At 41.3% G+C, this 21,190-nt stretch overlaps 2 protein-coding genes across 7 annotated transcripts in view; both read left to right on the forward strand.

Annotated features, from left to right (window-relative positions):
• RIPOR2 (RHO family interacting cell polarization regulator 2) overlaps positions 1-18,429 on the forward strand; it is a 256,335-nt gene extending 237,906 nt beyond the window's left edge. For 5 of the 6 annotated variants that reach the window (XM_017878521.1, XM_017878523.1, XM_017878525.1 and 2 more), the window contains 2 exons: positions 1,035-1,125; positions 7,399-9,601. In XM_017878521.1, coding sequence (XP_017734010.1) covers positions 1,035-1,125; positions 7,399-7,499 — 192 coding nt within the window. In that variant the 3' untranslated portion in view covers positions 7,500-9,601. Of the gene's footprint in view, positions 1-1,034; positions 1,126-7,398; positions 9,602-18,343 lie in introns of those variants that run through there. The other variant, XM_017878522.1, reaches the window with a different exon arrangement.
• On the forward strand, positions 14,810-18,866 carry ARMH2 (armadillo like helical domain containing 2). Its single transcript, XM_017878529.1, has 2 exons — positions 14,810-15,221; positions 18,344-18,866. Exons 1-2 carry the CDS (start codon positions 14,927-14,929, stop codon positions 18,769-18,771), a joined length of 723 nt encoding a protein of 240 aa, XP_017734018.1. The 5' UTR covers positions 14,810-14,926; the 3' UTR covers positions 18,772-18,866.
• The last annotated feature ends 2,324 nt before the right edge of the window (positions 18,867-21,190 follow it).

The following is a 21,190-nucleotide window of genomic DNA, read 5'->3' on the forward strand; positions in this document are numbered from 1 at the left end:
AAAAAAACTGTAGGAAATTTTGACTTCCTTGTTACTTGGTTAAAAAAAAATTGCCTTCAGGTGCCCAAAAAGAAAACTCACAGTGATTACTATTTGGGTGCTCTCCTGATATCCAGTGACATATCAGTGATGGATGTCTGTGATACAGACAAATAAAGACATAAGGATACAGTGATCTGTATGGATTTACTCTAAATCCACTAGACTGTAAATTCTTGAGGACCAGAACCATGTCTGATTCACTGTGGACTCTCTCATGCTTTATGAATAGTCTGGTTCATGGAGTGCTCAATAAATATTTGTGGAACAAACAAATAGAAGAATTGTCATTAATGGCCTTTACCTCCTCCTCTGTTTTAGCATATAAACTAAATAGTAAGAATTTTTAAATTAGAGCCATTTTGGAATCAGTGAGATTCAGTGGAAAGAACCAGGGAAAATGGATTCTATTCTGGAAAAGCAAGCTAGTGACTTCACTCCTCTAGACTAGAAGTCTACCGTGGAATGAGGAATTTAACTGCTCATCAGAATTCCTGAAAGTAAGAACTCTGGGCCCCATCCCAGGAAATTCCAATACAGTGCATCCAGAGTGGCACCCAGGAGTATTACTTTTAAGGGATTCAGACACTCAGCTAGGTTTGACCCCATAGGTAAGATGATTTTTAGGTAAGTAAAAACCCGTAGGTAAGATGGCCAGGCACAGTGGCTTACACCTGTAATCCCACCACTTTAGGAGGCCAAGGCAGAAGAATTGCTTGAGCCCAGGAGTTTGAGACTAGCCTGGGCAAGATAGTGAGATCTCATCTCTACCGAAGATTAAAAATTAGAAATCAGTCTTGGCTACTCAGGAGGCTGAGGCAGGAGAATTGCTTGAGCCCAGGAGGTCAAGGCTGCAGTGAGCTATGATCGCTCCATTGCACTCCAACCTGGGCAACAAAGTGAGGCTGAAGTTCCCACCAGTTGTTAAGTGTCAAGTCTCGTGGAACTCTGGACCTAAATGTCAAAACACGATGTAACCTATTTTTCCCCCATAGGCTACTGAAAGCATTAAAATGCTGGTGACATTGTGTCAGTCTGATACTGAAGAAATCAGAAATGTAGCCTCCGAAACCCTCTTGTCTCTGGGTGAGTTTTATTGTTGTTGTTGTTGTTTACATGATTGTGTGCTTCTGGCACTCTCAAAGGGATGTTCCCTTTGAGATGCTCCCTTCTCCAGTAAGGAGAAGTTTCATGTACCCTGTCTTAGCAGTTTCCCTGCTGTAGGCTGTCTTCTCACACAGAGTATGAAGAACTGATCAATGTCCATCTCACCCCAACTCCTTGTTCTGTCTGGATGCTGAGAGTGAAGTATATTCTCTGGAGCCTTTCTATATGGATTGATCAGTCTGTATACTATTTGGAATCAAGAACACAGAAGTCAAACCATAAAGCAGAGGCAATAGGAATCCAGGCTGGGTTGCCAGGGTGGGGTTGACACTCCCTGGAGGACAGAAATTGGATGAGGTACCAGAGATGCATCCCAGGGAATGCTGTAAAGCCCCAGGTATCTCAACCTCACCCTGACTTCCAGGTTAATCTCTGACTGCCCTGTAGCCTCTGCCCATCTGAACCCTGATACCTAAGAAAATAATTGGAGTACTTATTTTATTCTGAAATATCCAGAGAACCCTTCCTCTTCACTTTATTTTATGAAGATTCATGCCTAGCAGGCATTATACATTTATTCTTTTTTGGGGATTTGGGAGGGAAGGGAAAGCCTTTCTTAATTCTGAATTAAAAAGTATAAATAACTGGGCTTGGTGGCTCACGCCTGTAATCCCAGCACTTTGGGAGGCCAAAGTGAGTGGATCACTTGAGGTCAAGAGTTCGAGACCAGCCTGGCCAACATGGTGAAACCGTGTCTCTACTAAAAATACAAAAATTAGCCAGGCATGGTGGGGTGCACCTGTAGTCCCAGCTACTTGGGAAGCTGAGGTAGGAGAATCACTTGAACCCAGGAGACAGAGGTTGCAATGAGCTGAGATCATGCCACTGTACTCCAGCCTGGGTGACAGAGCAAGACTCCCTCTCAAAAAAAAAGTATAAACAATCATTATAAATAATTTTACTCAACAACACACTCTTAAAAGTGTAAAAACTATGCTCCTAGAGCCGGGTGTGGTGGCTCATGCCTGTAATCCCAGCACTTTGGGAGGCCGAGGTGGGCAGATCACCTGAGGTCGGGAGTTCAATACCAGCCTGACCAACATGGAGAAACCCCGTCTCTACTAAAAATACAAAATTAGCCGGGTGTGGTGGTGCATGCCTGTAATCCCAGCTACTAGGGAAGCTGAGGCAGGAGAATCGCTTGAACCTGGGAGGCAGAGGTTGCTGTGAGCCGAGATCACGCCGTTGCACTCCAGCCTGGGCAACAGGAGCAACACTCTGTCTCAAAAAAAACCCAAAAAACTATGCTCCTAGAAATCCTCAGACATAATCCAATCAATAATGCAGCTTAGAAAAAAACCACCCTTGTTTAGTAATAGTAACTTAACAACATGAAGAAGAATCTCATGGCATTTATAATCACTGTGAAAATCCCATTTATTGTTAGGCCCTCTTTCTTACAATTATGCGTTTAACAAGACATCATTCTGCTATTGAATATGTTATATCTTCCACAGAAATCTTAGCCAGTATATATTTGTTTAAAGGATAAAAGTTATTCCTTATGGCTGTATTAGGCATAGAAATTGTTTAATTCTCTAAAAATGTACCCAGGTATTATTAGTTTAAACTCCTTTATCCCTTCATATTCTAAAATAACCATGAAGGTAAGCCAGGCACTTATAAAGCATAGCCAACGAAGCTTCTATTTCCTGTGTAATCTAAGGAAGTTGATCCCAACAGAATGTGCCCCGGGACTCACTGGAGCTTTGCGAACAGCAGTATCTCCAGAAGCCATCACCGTACCTGCTTCACCTTAGCTCTTCATGCACACTGCTCGCATCAGCCCTGGGCCCTCTCACATCACCAGTGTGCAGTGCTCAACACTAACTGCACATTCACCAGGGAAGCTTAAACAATCTACTCCCAAAGATTCTGCTTTCATTGGTCTAAGTGTTCCTTGGCATCAGGATTTTTTAAAGCCTCCCAGGTGATTCTAATACAAAGTTTGAGAACCCCCTGAACTCAATATTATGAATCTTCTTTGACCCTAATATACAAATACTGGCATAGAAATTTTTCTCTCACACAAATGACTGAATTAGTATAGTGAAAATAGTATTTTCAATAGGAATTGATAAAATGCCCTATGACAAAGGGCAGAAGGTCATTGCGGGCACTTAAAGGACTCAGGGCTGCAACTATTTACCAACCAGTATGGAATGATTTCGATATTTTAACCTACAGCTGTCCGGTAGATCCCTCCATTGTGATGGGATTGTTCTATATGCGCACTGTCCAGTATGACAGCAGTCATCCTAAATGGCTGTTGAGCTGTTCACCTTCACCACCATGATTGAGGAACTGAAGTTTTAAGTTTACTCAATTTTGAGGACAGCTACTCCTTGACTTACAGTGGGGTTACATCCCAATAAACCCATTGTAAGTTGAAAATACTGTTAAGTCAAAAATGCACTTAATACATCTTACCTATAGAACATCATAGCCTAGCCTAGCCTACCTTAAACATGCTCAGAACACTTACATTAGCCTACAGTTGGGCAAAATCATCTAACACAAAGCATATTTTATAATAAAGTGTTGAATATCTCATGGATTGTATTGAATACCATGCTAAAAAAGTATGGTTTCTACTGAATGCATGCAGCTTTTGCACCATTGTAGTCGAAGAATCATAAGTCTAAGCCATTGTCAGTCAGGGACCATCTGTAATTACCATTTAGATTTAAATGTGGTTGGTGGCCACTATGTTGGACAGAACAGTTTTCACCATGACGATGGCCATTTCATTGTGTCCCAGCTGGACCTCAGACCTGCTTAGAACCGTACTCCCTGACTCCCCAAAGCTGGGGCTCTCTCCCCTCCAACACTCTGCCTACTTCACAAGGCAGTTAAAGGATTGGCAGAGGGCCAGCTGCAGTGGCTGATACCTGTAATCCCAGCACTTTGGAAGGCCAACACAGGAGGATTGCTTGAGTGTGAGAGGACAGGAGTTCAAGACCAGCCTGATCAACATAGCAAAACCCCATCTCTACAAAATAAAAATTAATACAATTAGCCAGAGCTGGGTGTGGTAGCTCATCCCTGTAATCCCAGCAATTTGGGAGGCCAAAGTAGAAGGATTGCTTGAGGCCATGAGTTCTTTCTTGTTTTCTGGGTTGTTTTGTTTTGTTTTTAAACAATTTTACTCTTTTTTAAAATATATATTTTCAATTTGATAGAGATGGGGTTTTGCCATGTTGCCCAGGCTGGTCTCAAACTTCTGGCCTCAAGAGATACTCCCACCTCCGCCTTCCAAAGTGCTAGGATTAAAGGCATAGCCACTGCACTGGCTGAGACCAGGAGTTTGAGACCAGCCTGGGCAACATAGCAAGAGTAGGTCTACCAAAAAAAAAAAAAAAAAAAATTTTTTTCAAGTAGCCAGGCATGGTGGCATGAGCCTGTAGTCCCAGCTACTCAGGAAGCTAGGTGGGGGGAGGATCACTTGAGCCTAGGAGGTCGAAGCTATAGCGAGCTGTGATTGTGTCACCACACTCTACCTCTAGCTCTAGCTTAAAAAAAAAAAAAAAAAAAAAATGACTAGCAGCAGAGCAGATCAAGACACTGAAAACTAAATAAGAGTGAGATACCCACCCTACTCATGTCACTGTAGTAATATTGGGTAACACCCATAGAGGACTTGCTCCAGGCCAGGCACTGTTTTGAGGGATCTGCATGGGTTAACTCATTTAGTACTCAAAACTAGTCCAAAAAGGCAGAAGTGCAATTAGTTCCATTTTACAGAAAGCAGGCTGAGGTTGTATAACTTGCCTATCGGCACCCAGACCTAGTCAGGCACCAAGATGGAATCTTGCCACTCTAGGCCACTGTACCCTGTGGGACTCTAGGAGTAGAACATAACACCTCTAAACTAAAATCTCTTCATGAGCAAACTAGGAACTGGCCTAGCAGACGTGGTTCTTAAAGTCGCATTTGTTAGCTGAGGCATCCATAGCGGGGTGTGTGTGAGTGGGCAAGGAGGGAGCACGTGAACGAGCCTAACTCAGGCCCTCTGTTGCTCCATCTTCTCCTGCCATCAACTGGAAAGGTCCTGTGTTTAATCTATTTAATATATCAGGGTTTTGCATATCAGCATTGTGTTTCCAGTAAAGGGTTCTACTCCAAAGTAATAAAAATTTGAAAACTACCAAACTAGAAAAAATGGAGCATTGCCTCTGAAAAGTCAAGGCATGCAAAGACTGTTTAAAAAAAAAAAAATCTCTTGGCCGGGCGCGGTGGCTCAAGCCTGTAATCCCAGCACTTTGGGAGGCCGAGACGGGCGGATCACGAGGTCAGGAGATCGAGACCATCCTGGCTAACACGGTGAAACCCCGTCTCTACTAAAAAATACAAAAAAACTAGCCGGGCGAGGTGGCGGGCGCCTGTGGTCCCAGCTACTCGGGAGGCTGAGGCAGGAGAATGGCGTAAACCCGGGAGGCGGAGCTTGCAGTGAGCGGAGATCTAGCCACTGCACTCCAACCCCGGGCGACACTCCAACGCCGGCCGGGGCGACACGGAGGCGAGCCTCCGTCTCAAAAAAAGAAAAAAAAAAAAAAAAAAAAAAAAAAAAAAAAATCTTAAAGTTAATAAGAGATGGCCAGGTACAGTAGCTCACGCCTGTAATCCCAGCACTCTGGGAGGCCAAGGAGGGCAGATCATCTGAGGTCAGGAGTTTGAGACCAGCCTGACCAACATGGTGAAACCCCATCTTTACTAAAAATACAAAAATTAGCCAGGCGTGGTGGTGGGCGCCTGTAATCCCAGTTACTCGGGAGGCTGAGGCAGGAGAATCGCTTGAACCTGAAGGTGGAGGTTACAGTGAACCAAGATAGCGCCATTGCACTCCAGCCTGGGCAACAGAGTGAGACTCCATCTCAAAAAAAAAAAAGGCAGCCTTTTGCCTATAGAAAAGCTCACTCTGCAAGGTTCTTTTAAATATAGGCAGATATCTGTTTTGTATCTAAGGTGTTCCTGAAAACTTAAATGTATGGGGGGAAAACCCTAACCAGACTTTCGCTTTACTGAAATGTTTCTGTTTCGAGAGACTCTAATGTATTATAAAATCCATAATTACAATAATTACACTCCTTTTCTAAAACACCCTCATGTCAATATAATTCCAACATTTTCTGAATCTTTTTTTTTACTTTTGTTTTCCTTCACAGTGAACTTTTTTTTCTTTTTTTGAGATGGAGTCTCGCTCTATCACCCAGGCTGGAGTGCAATGATGCAATCTCATCTCATTGCAACTTCTGCCCCCGAGTTCAAGCGATTCTCCTGCCTCAGCCTCCCAAGTAGCTGGGACTACAGGCGAACTCCACCACACCCAGCTAACTTTTTTTTTGCATTTTTTGGTAGAGATGGGGTTTCACTGTGTTGATCAGGCTGGTCTCAAACTCGTGACCTCAAGTGATCCACTCACCTTGGCTTCCCAAAGTTCTGGGATTACAGGCATGAGCTACCACGCCCAGATGAACTTCTGATTAAGCACAACTATTTTCATCTTTGTCTCACTTGTGTTACATTTATGAAAGCCTGTTTCTTATCACTTGTCTTTGTATTTTATTTTCTCATTTTCTAATCATTTTTTAAAGTAGGAAAATAAAACATTAAAATTATTTGCAAATGCATCTTAACTGTTCAAGGTGGTGCTACAGGCAAAATGAACTAGCTGGTAGCTGGTAGACGGCATCTCTGTATGTTTACATAGTAAAGAGCAATTTTTAGCTGAAGTTTGAAAGCCTAAGATTGATTTTACCAATGATCATTTAGATGTATCAATATATAATGTATACAAGTAAAAGTTATGTAAAAGTTCAATGTGTTAAAGTAAAGGATCAGCCATACTGAAATCCCTAATGTACTTAAAATATAATCCATACAATTGCTCTGAAATAAATCTATTATGTGAAATCATCAATATGAAATGGCCATGAGACTTCTACTCTGTTTCATACCCTGGCATTCTTTTGGTCTCTGGCATTAATTAGCTCAAAAGTTCTTGGTTGTTCTAAGCATTACCTGGAAAACAATGACATAATTAGGAATAACAAAAGATAACTTTTTCTTACCAAAAGTTAACAAAGGATATTATAGCAGTCCATACCTAAACAATTGGCACTATGTTACTTTGAGTAATGAATAAAAATGTTAAGTGTGAATTGGTATTCATGTTTAATGTTCTATATTTAGGAGAAGATGGGCGGCTGGCATATGAACAATTGGACAAATTTCCTCGAGACTGTGTCAAAGTCGGAGGTCGTCATGGAACTGAAGTTGCCACAGCCTTTTAATTACAGGTTAACTGCCTAACAGCTGTCTTAATATCTGACCCTTTTCATCAAGATGGTGCTGTGGTTTTGCCTGGAAATTGTTTAGAGCCTGAGAGACATGAAAACTAAAATAAAAATGTAGGCTGGGTGCAATGGCTCATGCCTGTAATCCCAGCACTTTGGGAGCTCAAGGCAGGAGAATTGCTTAAGCCCAGTCGGTTCAAGACCAACCTGGGCAACATAGCAAGGCCCTGTCGCTACAAAAAAAGATTGTTTGATTAGTCAGGCATGGTGGCGTGCACCTGTAGTCCTAGCTACTTGGGAGGCTAAGAGGGGAGGATTGCTTGAGCCCAGAAGATTGAGGCTGCAGTGAGCCATAATTGTACCACTGCACTCCAGACTGGGTGACAGAGCAAAACCCTGTCTCAAAAAACAAAACAACAACAACAAAAATATGTTATAGAAAGAATTCAGAGTCTCATTTCACAGTATCTACTTTTCCTTTGGCCAACATAGGATAGGGCTATGGTATAATTCAATAGATTACATCGTCGATTGTGTCTGATAATACTCAGTGCAAGAGTCCATCTTATCTTAATATTTATGAAATTTTAAAATAGCCATCTTTGTACTTTTTTGCAAGTTTATAAGCTTGAAATAGTCATGTGATACTTCGATAAACATCATATGCCTTGCAGTTTTTCTCTGTCGTGTTCTCAGGGTTGAGTGGTCCCCTTAGCTACCTAACTTTACTTTCAATACAAAGCACAAAAAAGAATCTCTTCAAATAAAAGTTTTCCTGCAGAACCTGGCAAAAATAACCCATTGTGAGAGTTCAGATGTTTTAATTTTATGTGCTCCCAGCTATTCTGGAGTCTGAGGTGGGAGGAACGCTTGAGGCAGAGGTTGCAGTAAGCTGAGATTGCACCATGGCACTCCAGCCCATGTGACAGAGGAATGAGAGCCAGTCTCAAAAAAAAGAAAGAAAGAAAGAAAAAACTCCCACAATTTATTTTGCTTCTTTTCCCCCATCCTGAAAATTCCAAAATCATGTTTCCATTATGGAAAAAAGATAAGTACATGACTAAGAACTACCTTAAGATTATACCTATACACTTAAAAACAAACAAAAAACTCAAAACTTACGCTTTTTTTTTTTAATTAATGAGAGCCATTTTTTATGATATTCTTACCATAGGGGTATTTTGCTGCTCAGACAAATCAAAACCAAAAGCTGTAGATTCACAAACCTGTGATGCTCTTTGAGGTGGAGGAACCTAGAAGTCGGAGAAATCCTAATGGAGTAGGAGTGGAGGGACATTTAAAGTGGTCCCTCCTTCTGTAAAAATGACCATGGGATTACAAAGAAGGAGGACATCCTGAGGGGTGGTTACAGCCCCCAGGGAAATCACTCACTGGTAGGATTCCCTGGCCAAATAGTTCAAACATCAGGTCCCATTATTGCTTCAGTATCAGAGACGCAAGTTCATTAAGCAAAGTACAAGACCATTCAGTAGCTCTTATTAAAATATCTTTTCTTCCTCTAAAGAGTATACAAGGTGAGGTATGCCAAGGTATCAAAACAATATATATGAGTGTAATTTAAACTGTGGGATATCAACTAACTACTATGGGTGTGTTTGTATCATTTAGATGTCATTTTAAATATTTACATTTTAGCAAGACTTTTAAAAAGGACTCATTTCATTTCAAAGTGCAAATTGTTTGCCAGGCTTCTGGCAAATAGTTCTTTCAACTGTGAAGTTATAATGTATATATCTGTATATTTATAAATATTATATATATTCATATATCCTTCACTTTAAAGGTACATTGTACAGGCTGTAGTTAGTATGTATAGTCTATAGTTTATGTTAAATGGTTGAAATGCTTCTTTTTATAGAAAATCAAACACAGATGTTACAGGATTTTGTGTTTGGTTTGTCATTTTTTTTATTTTTATTTTTTGACTATTGCATGAGTAATTAATTTCAGATCTTTTGTATTCACTTCTGTATTTTATGTTCAGTTGAGGAGGTGCTTTCAGTTTTGTGGCATTTGTATTCATTGATCTTTCAGTCATGTAAGTTAAAATAAAAATTATTTTTGAATTACTAGCATCATGTGCAGAGTCTGATTTTTTTTTTTCATATGCCCTTTCTGAGTTGGTATTTATGGAACACACTGCACCTCATTTTCACCTTGATTTTATTTTATTTATTTATTTATCTATTTTGAGAGAGAGTTTTGCTCTTGTTGCCCAGGCTGGAGTGCAATGGTGCGACCTCGGCTCACTACAGCCTCCACCTCCTGAGTTCAAGCGATTCTTCTGCCTCAGCCTCCCAAGTAGCTGGGATTGCAGGTATGTGCCACCACGCCCAGCTAATTTTGTATTTTTAGTAGAGGTGGGGTTTCTGCATGTTGATCAGCTGGTCTCGAACTCCCAACCTCAGGTGATCTGCCTGCCTCGACCACCCAAAGTGCTGGGATTACAGGCATGAGCCACCACAGCTGGTGATTTTATTTTAAATTTGAAATTCATTTATCTCTAAATAGAGATAATAAATCTCAAATTTGTTGTAAAACTAATTGGATAGCTAAGTTTCACTGTTGTGGTATCTATGAGCAGAGACTATGAGCTCCTTGAGGGCAAACAGGCACGGCGGCTCACGCCAAGATCGTGCCACTGCACTCCAGCCTGGGCAACAGAGTGAGATTCTGTCTCGGGGGAAAAAAAAAAGTGCCTTCACTGAGTTGTGTATGTTCTGTTCCCACTCAGACCCCACCAGCATCATCACAAAGGAGCCCCTGACTTTCAACTCTGACAGTATTTACCACGTGACTCATTAAATACCAGTGACTGCTTTTACTGAGTCAGTGGTAAAAACATTTTCCTCTATAAGGTTTGCTACTATACTGTTTAACTAAATTGCCTTAGTTACTTTACAAAATTATAAAGTAAAATTGTAAACCTTAGTTCACTGAAAAATGCCAGTACTTCTTGCTGTATCAGAAAATTCAAATAAAATATTTTATCCCTGACCTTTCCTGGAGACAGTACCTCTTAGTAAACAAATATTATCTTTTGATTTTGAGGCAGTCCTAAGTACACCTTGTTCAAGGAATAATAATTGTTTGCTAAAAATTAGATCTCTAACTTCTCACGCATTCAACAAGTATTTGTTGCTTACTTACTCTGAACAAGGTGTATGCCAAGGACTGTTCTTGGCACTGGAGATAGAGTAATGGAGAAAAACAAAAGAAATAACAATCCCTGCACTCCCAGGCCTTATATCCTGGCAAGGGAAGACAGCAAAGCAGAGAAGGGGAAAAATGATTGCACAAAGTGGGGTGAAGAGAGACACAGGGAGAAAGCAAAGATCACAGGTTTAAAGAGAGTGGTCGGAGGCCGGGCACAGTGGTTCACACCTGTAATTCCAGCACTTTGGGAGGCCAAGGCTGAGGATCCCTTGAAGCCAGTAAATCAAGACCAGCCTACACAGCATACTGAAACTCCCATCTCTACAAAAATTTTAAAAACTAGCCGGACGTGGTGGTGTGTACCAGTGGTCCCAACTACTTGGGAGGCTGGAGCGGGAGGACTGCTTGAGCCCAGGAGTTTGAGGCTGCAGTGAGCTATGATTGTGCCACCGCAGTCTAGCCTGGGTGACATAGCAAGACCCCGTCTCAAAAAAAAAAAAAAAAAAAGGAGTGCAAAGGCCTCACAGAAAATTACATTTGAGGAATGATCCGAGGAGCTATTGGGATGAGTCACATGTATTATCTCTGGGAAGAACATTAGAGGCAGAGGCAACTGGAGGCAACTAAAATATTCCTCCCTAAAATGCTGGAGATTATAGTGAAAAGGTTAAAACAGTCTCCTTTCTGCCTTGGTCAGCTCGTAACCAAAGCTCAGAGACAGCACTGCCAGAGGACCCAGGAATAGACTTCACTCTTCCCATCAATTTACCTTCCCGCATTTTCTCACCTTTTGGAAGCCTGAAGATGGTGTTGTCTTTGTCTTGTCACTAGATAGGATTGTGGCTCTTTGTTAAAATACTATTTAAGCAAAGCCCTTAAGCCACTGCTTAGAGAGAGAAATACTTTTGAACTGAAGTCTCTCCTGTGCGTTGGGTACGACACACATTAATAAACTTCCATTTATTTTTCTTTGTTAATCTGACTTTTATTTTCAGGACAGTGTCTCAACTAAAACCCAAAAGGGGAAAAAAAGAAATTGTTTTCTCCCTTGCACAACAATAAGTACAAAAGCCTTGAAAAGAGGCCATGCTTGGTGCTTTGCATTTTCTAGTACCCACACTTAAGACAAAGAAAAAAGAACAGAGGATATTAACTGTAATAATATATTTTATTTAACCTAATATAAAATATTTCAAAATATGATCGATATAAAAATTATTGAAATATTTTAAATTTTTTCCTACAAAGTCTTCAAAGTCCAGGGTGCATGTTGCACTTACAGTACATCTCAATTGAGACTAGTCACATTTCAAATACTCAGCCATGTGTGCCTACCTTATTGGACAAGGAAGGTCTGTTTTTCCGAATTGTCCCAGTAATACCCTTTACAGCATACACACACAAACACACACACACAGACACATACACACGTATTTATGTACAGAATCCAAGCAGCGATTACATTTTTACTTTTGTTTATTTACTTATTTTTCAAGACGGAGTTTCACTCTTGTTGCCCAGGCTGGAGTGCAATGGCACAATCCTGGCTCACCGCAACCTCCGCCTCCTGGGTTCAAGCGATTCTCCTGCCTCAGCCTCCTGAGTAGCTGGAATTACAGGCATGCGCCACCACGCCCGGCTAATTGTGTATTTTTAGTAGAGATGGGGTTTCGCCATGTTGGTCAGGCTGTTCTTGAACTCCTGACCTCAGATGATCTGCCCACCTCAGCCTTCCAAAGTGCTGGGATTACAGTCATGAGCCACCACACCCAGCCATTTTTTTTTTATTTTTTATTTTTTGAGGATGGAGTTTCACTCTTGTCACCCAGGTTGGAGTGCAATGGCCAGATCTCAGCTCACTGCAACATCTGCCTCCCAGGTTCAAGTGATTCTCCTGCCTCAGCCTCCTGAGTAGCTGGGATTATAGGTATGCACCACCACGCCTGGCTACTTTTTGTATTTTTAGTAGAAAAGGGGTTTCACTATATTGACCAGGCTGGTCTCGAACTCCTGACCTCAGATGGTCCCCCTGCCTTGGCCTCCCAAAGTGCTGGGATTATAGGTGAGAGCCACTGCACCCAGCCTACATTTTTATTTTAGTTGTCATGTCTCTCAGGTTCTTTTAATGTAGCAGAGTAACCCCAATTTTTTAAGCCTTCACACGTTAATACATTTGAAGAGCATATGCAGGTATATTCTGTAGACTGTCTCAAATTTGGGATATGTTTTAAAGTAGAGCCAATACATTCGTTGATAAGTTGAAAATGAGATGTTAGATAGATAGAAGCCAATGATGAATCTAGAATTTTTTATCTGAACAACTAGGAGGATGTAATACCATCTTCCAAGATACAGAAACTGAGAAGCAGCAGGTCTAGGGAGGAAGACCTGGAACTCAGTTTTGGATATGTTAAAACTGAAAAGCGTCTTGGACACTCAAATGGGGATATCAAGCTTATGACTGAATATGAGTCTGGAGTGCAGGTGAGAAATCCAGTTAAAGATATAAAATTGGAGCAGGCGTAGTGGCTCATGCCTGTAATCACAGCACTTTGGGAGGCCAAGGTGGGAGGATTGCTTGAAGCTAGGAGTGCAAAACAGACTGGACAACATAGTGAGACCCCCATTTCTTAAAAAAAAAAAATTTAAAAACTTGCCACGTGTGGTGGCCTATTGTCCCTATTACTCAGGAAGTTGAGGCAGGAGGATCACTTGAGCCTAGGAGATCAAGGCCACAATGAGCTATGATTGGGCCACTGCACTCCAGCCTGGGAAACAGGGCAACATGTCTCAAAAAAAATTATATATACATATAATTAATATAATATATACATAATATATATAATTGGGAGTCTTCAGCATATGGGTAATAGTTAAAGCCATAAACTGGTTTATCTTATCTAGGAAGTATAGATAAAGAAAAAGGGCCGGGCATGGTGGCATGCCTGTAATCCCAGCATTTAGGAAGCCTAGGTGGGTGGATTGTTTGAGCCCAGGAGTTCAAGACCAGCCTGGGCAACATGGCAAAACCTCATCTCTACAGAAAAATTAGCTGGTCATGGTGGTGTGCACCTGTGATTCCCAGATACTCAGAAGGCTGAGGTAGGGGGATCACCTGAGCCCATGAGGTCGAGGCTACAGTGGGCCAAGATCATGCCACTGCACTCCAGCCTGGGGGACACAGAGAGCCTTGTCTCAAAAGAAAAAAAAAAAGAACACATACAAAGACTGATGAACCTTGGGGCCTCCAATATTTAGAGGTCATAAAGAAGAAGAGGAACCAGTAAAGGAAAATGATGAGTGGCCAGGAGGAGAAAAATTAGGGGTGTGATATCTTAGAAGCTGGGTGAAATGTGTTTCAGAGAGAAAGGAGTGTCAAATGTCAAAGACTGACAATTCAATGACCGTAACAGGCAATGTCAGTGGAGTCATGGGGTTGAAATCTTGTTTGGAATTCATCCAAGAAAGAATGAGGAAGACTGGAGATGGGGAGTATAGCAGCTCTTTAAAGAGCTATACTGTAAAGGAGAGCGGGGAAGTGAATGTGCAGTCGCTGCAGGGAGAAAGCAAATGAAGTCAAGAGAGTTTTCTTTCTGTAATGAGAAAAAAAGTATAGCGTGTTTGTTGATAATGCAAAGGGTCCAGTTGAGATGGAAAAATTACCAAGATAAGAGAAGAACTGTAGAGCAACTTTCTTGAGGTGAGAGGAGCTGATTGACATCTACTGCACAGAGAGAGTATCCATAGTAACAGGAGGAAAGTCAGAGTCTATGGGTACCGCAGATGCAGATAGGTGGATGAATGCACTGGTAAGAGTTATGCAAGGTGTCTTTTCATTGCTCTATTTTCTCAGCAAAATAAGATAAATCTATGATGTAGAGAACTCTCTTTGGGTAGCAAACAAGCAAAAGAGGTAACAATACTATGAAAGATCGATGGAAAGAAGCAAAGTACATGTTGGAATAATCAGACTAGAATGGGCAAGTTCCAAATACACCCTGCCTGAGCAAAGGTTCAAAGACAATAGTGAGATGTATGTGCATTAGGGGAAACAAGTTTAAGTTGAGGTTTTGTACACCAGAGAAATGAAAGTAAAATTGGTTTAGTCTAAATAGTAGAAGGCCTTCAATGACAAGCTGAAGAATTTAGGCATCTATTGCTTTCCCTGGTTTGTATATTCCATTCCACAGTGTTGCTAAGTGATGTATTCCAGAGTTCTTGATTGTGAACTCCTGTGACTGCCAGTGATGCACCTGAAGGACCATTGGCCTTTTTCCACAATGGCTAACAGCCGATTTTCTTGTAGGCAAATTTGGGTTAACATGTATGGGTATTTTGCGGGGCTGTGTCGGCATCTCCAGAAATACTGGTGTGCCACTGTTAAGGGCTTTTTTGTTAAGAAGGAAAAACAAATCCCTTCAGCTGAGACTTATTTTCATAAGGAAAAAATTGTTGTACTTGGTCAAGTGTTGATGAATGAATCCCTACCCATTGAGAAGAGAGCTCAAGCTGCCCAGAAAATTGGACTGCTGGCCTTCACAGGTACTGATCTAACTGGCTGTGCTAAAATGAGTGTTTCATGATACTCATTTTATAACACTGTAGTTTAGTAATTTTTCTTAGCTGTAATCTTAAAATTCTGATAACATTTCATTGGATGAAATTTTTTTGTCTTTGTGCCCAAAATATTACTAATTATTTTATCCTCAAGGATCTCATGTTTTAAAAGAATGTGCCCATCAAATAAACTACTAATTAAATGTCTCCCATTTTTATTAATTAAAATATATATGTACTAAAATGCCTATCAAACTTCTCATTAACATTTTAAAAAATCAAAGACTACAATGATTTGATATAATTTCAACCTAGTGATTTGATTCCAATGCAGAGTAAAACTACCTGATATTTTACTTTTTATTTTATGCATTGTACAGTAAATATCTTAGAAAAATCAATAAATCTTAATACTCTTAAGACACTTACTAGGTAAGCCAATAGGGGCATTAGTGACAGACAACGATTAATGTATACTTGACTAGAAAGCAAAGTGGAAAATAAAGTGGTAACTGTTTGAACACACATTGCTCTAATAATCATCAAGTCCAAACTCACTCCATTTTTTTCTAATTGATAAATTTTAGGATGTGTAATGAGATTTTATAGACTGTCCTCAATAACACATTTCCTAACAAGAAGCTCTGGCTGGTGGCTATAAGAGTCTTTGATTATGTTTATTATTATTATTAGTTTTGTGGGTTTTTTTTGTCTTTTTTTTTTTTTTTAGACAGAGTTTTGCTCTTTTTGCCCAGGCTGGAGTGCAATGGCGCTCGACTCACTGCAACCTCCGCCTCCTGGGTTCAAGTGATTCTCCTGCGTCAGTCTCCCAGGTAGCTAGGATTACAGGCGGCTGCCACCATGTCTGGCTAATTTGTTTTTTGTTTTTTGTTTTTTTTGTATTTTTAGTAGATACGGGGTTTCGCCATGTAGGCCAGGATGGTCTTGATCTCTTGACCTCGTGATCCCCCCACCTCGGCCTCCCAAAGTGCTGGGATTACAGGCATGAGCCACTGTGCCCGGCCTATGATTATGATTATGATTATGATTATGATTATGATTTTGAGATGGAGTTTTAATCTTGTTGTCCAGGCTTGAATGCAGTGGTGCGACCTCGGCTCACCGCAACAACCTTCCCCTCCAGGGTTCATGCTATTCTCCTGCCTCAGCCTCCCTAGTAGCTGGGATTACAGGTGCCCGCCACCATGCCCAGCTAATTTTTTGTATTTTTAGTAGAGACGGGGCTTCAGCATGTTGGCCAGGCTGGTCTCAAACTCCTGACCTCAGATGGTCCACCCACTTTGGCCTCCCAAAGTGCTGGGATTACAGGCATGAGCCACCACGCCCAGCCCTTAGACTGAGTTTTAAGTGGGAAGATGAATTACTTAGATGTAGTTTGATAGACTAAATCTTTCAAAGAATGGAGTTCAGGAAAGAAAACAGTGAAAGGAATCCTTGTTGCCAGAATGGCCGGGAACCACTGGCACAGAGCTAGAAAGGAGACAGGAAACATAGGAGATGCACCCATCTGAGTGGGGGTTAAGGGCTCCCCCAACATGGGGCGGGGTGAGTTTCCTGTGTAGCTATCTTCACCATTTGTGGGAAGAGCTAGCTAATTATGAAAGGATCAGAATTCCTTAATTTGATGGTATTTAGCCTTAGTTGTTCTGGTAGGAAGCTAGGGAAAGGGCCTCTGCCTAGGCTTCAGGTAAAGCTTTAATGTTGAATAGAATATTCTTAGGACCATGGAACTGTGGAGAACAAGTAAGAGAAATCCAAGTGGGATCAAAACTCCAGTGGCGCCGAGCGTGGTGGCTATACCTGCAATCCCAGCACTTTGGGAGGTGGAGGCGGGTGGATCACCTGAGGTAAGGAGTTCAAAACAAGCCTGGCCAACATGATGAAACCTCGTCTGTACTAAAACTACAAAAATTAGCCGGGTGTGGTGGCACGTTGAACCCAGGAGATGGAGGTTGCAGTGAGCTGAGATCGCGTCACTGCACTCCAGCCTGTACGATAGAGTGAGACCCTGTCTCAGAAAAAAAAAAAAAAAAACCTCCAGTGGCAAGAATCCGACCAGCTTTGTCAGCTACTCCATACCACCTAAAAAGTCTTCATCCCATGTCCTCTTGGCTAGTACCTTGGAGTTTGAGATTTGCACTGGGGCTCAGGTATATGGTGAAAGTACAGTCTAGGGCCAGGCTGGGTCAGTGGCTAAACAAGAAAAATCTTGTAAGGTCGTGTTGGTCCCATAGCTGCAAAAGAGTTGAGGCAAGAAATGTGTAAGGGGAACAAGACAGCAACGAACAAAAACTCAGGAAAACCTCCCTCCCGCCAGTCAGTCCCTGACAGTGCTGCTCAACCTTTCAATTTGCTCTTGGCACTAATGCTCTGGGATCCTTCTTTTTTTTCCCCCACCAGTACTAAAGGCAGATAATCCAGAATGAGACCACGAGGGATATTTGCTAAGCGAACGCAACCAGGTTTTATTCACCTTGAAATACTCTTGGCCGGGCACAGTGGCTCACGCCTGTAATCCCAGCACTTTGGGAGCTCAAGGCGGGTGGATCACCTGAGGTCTGGAGTTCGAGACCAGCTGATCAACATGGTGAAACCCCCTCTCTACTAAAAATACAAAAAATTAGCTGGGCGTGGTGGTGCATGCCTGTAATACCAGCTACTTGAGAGGCTGATGTAGGAGAATCTCTTGAACCTGGGAAGTGGAGGTTGCAGTGAGCTGAGATCGTGCCATTGCACTCCAGCCTAGGCAAAAAGAGCAAAACTCTGTCTCAAAGAAAAAAAAAAAAAGAAAAGAAAAAATGAAAGAAAGAAATACTCACTCCTGGGTGCTTGCTTAAAGGAACCAGGGAGGAGACCAGCAAGCAGAGACCTTCCCAGGCTTTTCATATCACTGCTTGCTTATCGACACACACTTTCTGGTCTTCATGGCAGCAGCATGGGAGGTGAGGGAAAAAGACAGGAAAATTCAAAGTATCCAAAGTATCCTCTATAGGGCAACGAGAATATGAACATATAGGAGCATTCAAAGTGTTATTAGCTACTAGATACACCAAATACTTCTGGAAATGCAAATGCTTGTTTTACAGGAGGACCACCTGCTGGGAAATTTGCAGCTGAGTACATGAAAGAAGTGGCTCACTTGTTGCAAGATGAGGAGGTGGCACCAAAAATAAAGATCCTGCTGCTCCAGAGTGTGGCATGTTGGTGTTACTTAAACCCTGTCAGCCAGAAAAGAGCCCAAAGTCTGCAATTTATTCCTATTCTCGTTCATTTTTTTGAAGGCAGATTCGAGTCTACTATCAAAAGTGAAATAAACAGCTACCTCCTCCTTAAATTTTGGACTTGTTACGTTCTCTCTGTCATGACATGCAATAACTTGTCTTACGTCAAGGAGCTTAAAGAGCACAGGGCTCTAAAATATCACTTGCAAATGTTGGCTGCTGAGAATTGGTCTGGATGGACAGAGAATTTTGCAGAAGTGCTGTATTTCCTAATTGGTTTTCACAGGAGTTAGTTTCTCTAAATCCAGTTACATGTTGCAGCTCTCTGTGCCATTGTATTACCCTGGAAAACTGAAATAAACAATAAAAGTCGATGTTTTCCTTTGTAGTTGAAGAGTTCTGTATAGATTTTCATACAGTTAACGGCAATAATCAAACTTCAGAAAAGCAATGCTGTTTAAAATTACCTCGTAGAGAGAGCCCGTTGAGCTTGCTCATGAGTGTATTCTCTCCCATTAGGAAATAAAGATGTTAAAGCACGCCGTTAGATACAATGGGGAATATGAATGAAACCACCTTTGCACAAATGATGACAGTGAGAAAAATCTGACAGCGAAAGAAAGCTGACCTCACTGACGCCACCTTGCTTCTAACCTCTAAGCTGCCCTTGTTCATTCCTGGGCATAGGCCAAACTAACTTTGGGAAGAATTTAGTTCATAGTTTATGAAACAAAGATGATTACCTAGACTCTTCCCTGAAACAAACTCCCTCCTTGCTTGGGGACTGGACTGCTTCTATAAAACTAACACATTAGCCACAGATTGGAAATTATGGCTCAGGAGTCATGCAGCCAGAGGCCACCAGATTCCAGCCTCCCCAGTTGCACCTACAGATTAGTATTGAAAAACCTAAGATTGGTATTTGAGGTATTTTTCAGATCCTTCATTCTGATGGATCAGCTGGCACCACCCAGACTGCCAAGCTGGTTCTTTTGATCTTATGGTCACCAACCAGCAACTGACTCAGCACAAGAGGACAAGTTCCAGCCTCCTATGATTTCATCCCCAATGGAACCAGTCGGCATTCCTCATTCCCTAGCCCCCTGCCCACAAAGCTATCCTTAAAAAATCCTAGCCTCCAAATTTTCAGAGAGGCTGATTTGAGTAATATTAAAACTCCAGTCTCCCATTTAGCCAGCTCTATGTGTATTAAAATCTTTCTCTATTGCAGTTCCCCTGTCTTGATAAATCTGCTCTGTCTGGGCAAAGAGCAAGAAGAACTCATGGGGCAGATACATGAACACTCGTAAAATTACAGAACTGGAATATTATTTTTTGCCACCTATTATACAAAGGCTAGAGAGAATGTATATCCTCAATGTCTACCATTAAATCATGAAACTCTTATTTTCTAATATATCTTTTTTTGAAGTTGATTAAAAATATGTATTTTATAATTGATTTCCCATTGGAAAAAAATATATGCTGGTATTTTTTTTTAACCATATGCTTCTGTGTGGTAAAACAAAATCATTAAAAGTTAAAAAAGACCTCATAAAAATTAAGTTCATAGAATGGAAATTCATCAGAAGATGCATCATGTATATCACTGTTAGGAGCAATGATGCACTTTGGGAGTTATTAGATGACATTAAACCAAGGCACCCAGAAAAGCCAAATCCTAGCCTCACCCACAGCCACCTCCTTCAGCAGGCACTATTGACCCACCTGAATCCTTTCAGCCCTATTTCAGTACAGAACCTCCGGTGGCGGTGCTTTTGAGGTGGTTCTCGAGCTATCAGAGCATGATCTGGTTGCACATAGGGCTGACTGGGTTAGCACTGGAATTGGCACTCCTCTTGCCTACCTCCACCTGCAGCAGCTCCACTGGCACAAACGTCTGGATGGAGATGGAGCACATGTGTTCCAACGCCTAAAGTTAGGTAGGCTCTTAGATTTTCATAAAAAGATGTTATTCTCTCTGTTTTGTCTACTAATCTGCAACAGAATACCTGCACTCTATGTGTGTTAACCAACCTCATCAAAAATTTTATTCGAAAAAATAATATTGGCAGAAAAGTGCCTAAGGGATATGTACCTGATTCTCTAACTACAGTTAGAGAATCTAGCTTCTCTAGCTTCAGTTGCAACCATAACATTGAATTATGTACTTTCATCTTTCACAGACTTGCTTTGACTGAGCTGTGCTATAGTGTTAGACACAGAGGGGGCTATTAAAAAAAAAACACACACAGTAACGTAGATTCGTGATCCTCACTTGTATTTGGGACAGGAGTGTTGTGGAGGATGCTAATCACATCATCAGATGGGGTTTCCTTAAGAAGGATCTGGAGGGGAATTTTCTCAGATCTTAGACCAGAAAAAGCTATGTTCTGCTGAGCATTTCCATTCTTTGTGGTTTTGTGAAGTGTGGAATGTAGAGTTTCTCAACTAGAATCTAGTTGATAGGAATAGATTAAGGGTTGGAAACTGCAAGTTCCATTTAGATACTGAATTACTGTCAGGAATTACTTTTTTTCTTTTTTTTCATTTTTTAAATTTTATTTATTTATTTATTTATTTTGAGATCGCCTCTTACTCTTTCATCCGGGCTGGAATGCGGTGGTGCAATCATAGCTCATGCCACTGAGCTATGAACCTTATCAAGACAGGGGAATTGCAATAGAGAAAGAGTTTAATATACGTAGAGCT

This window comes from Rhinopithecus bieti, unplaced genomic scaffold (genome assembly GCF_001698545.2).
Source record: "Rhinopithecus bieti isolate Rb0 unplaced genomic scaffold, ASM169854v2 scaffold_11110, whole genome shotgun sequence".
Classification (NCBI taxonomy): Eukaryota; Metazoa; Chordata; class Mammalia; order Primates; family Cercopithecidae; genus Rhinopithecus; species Rhinopithecus bieti.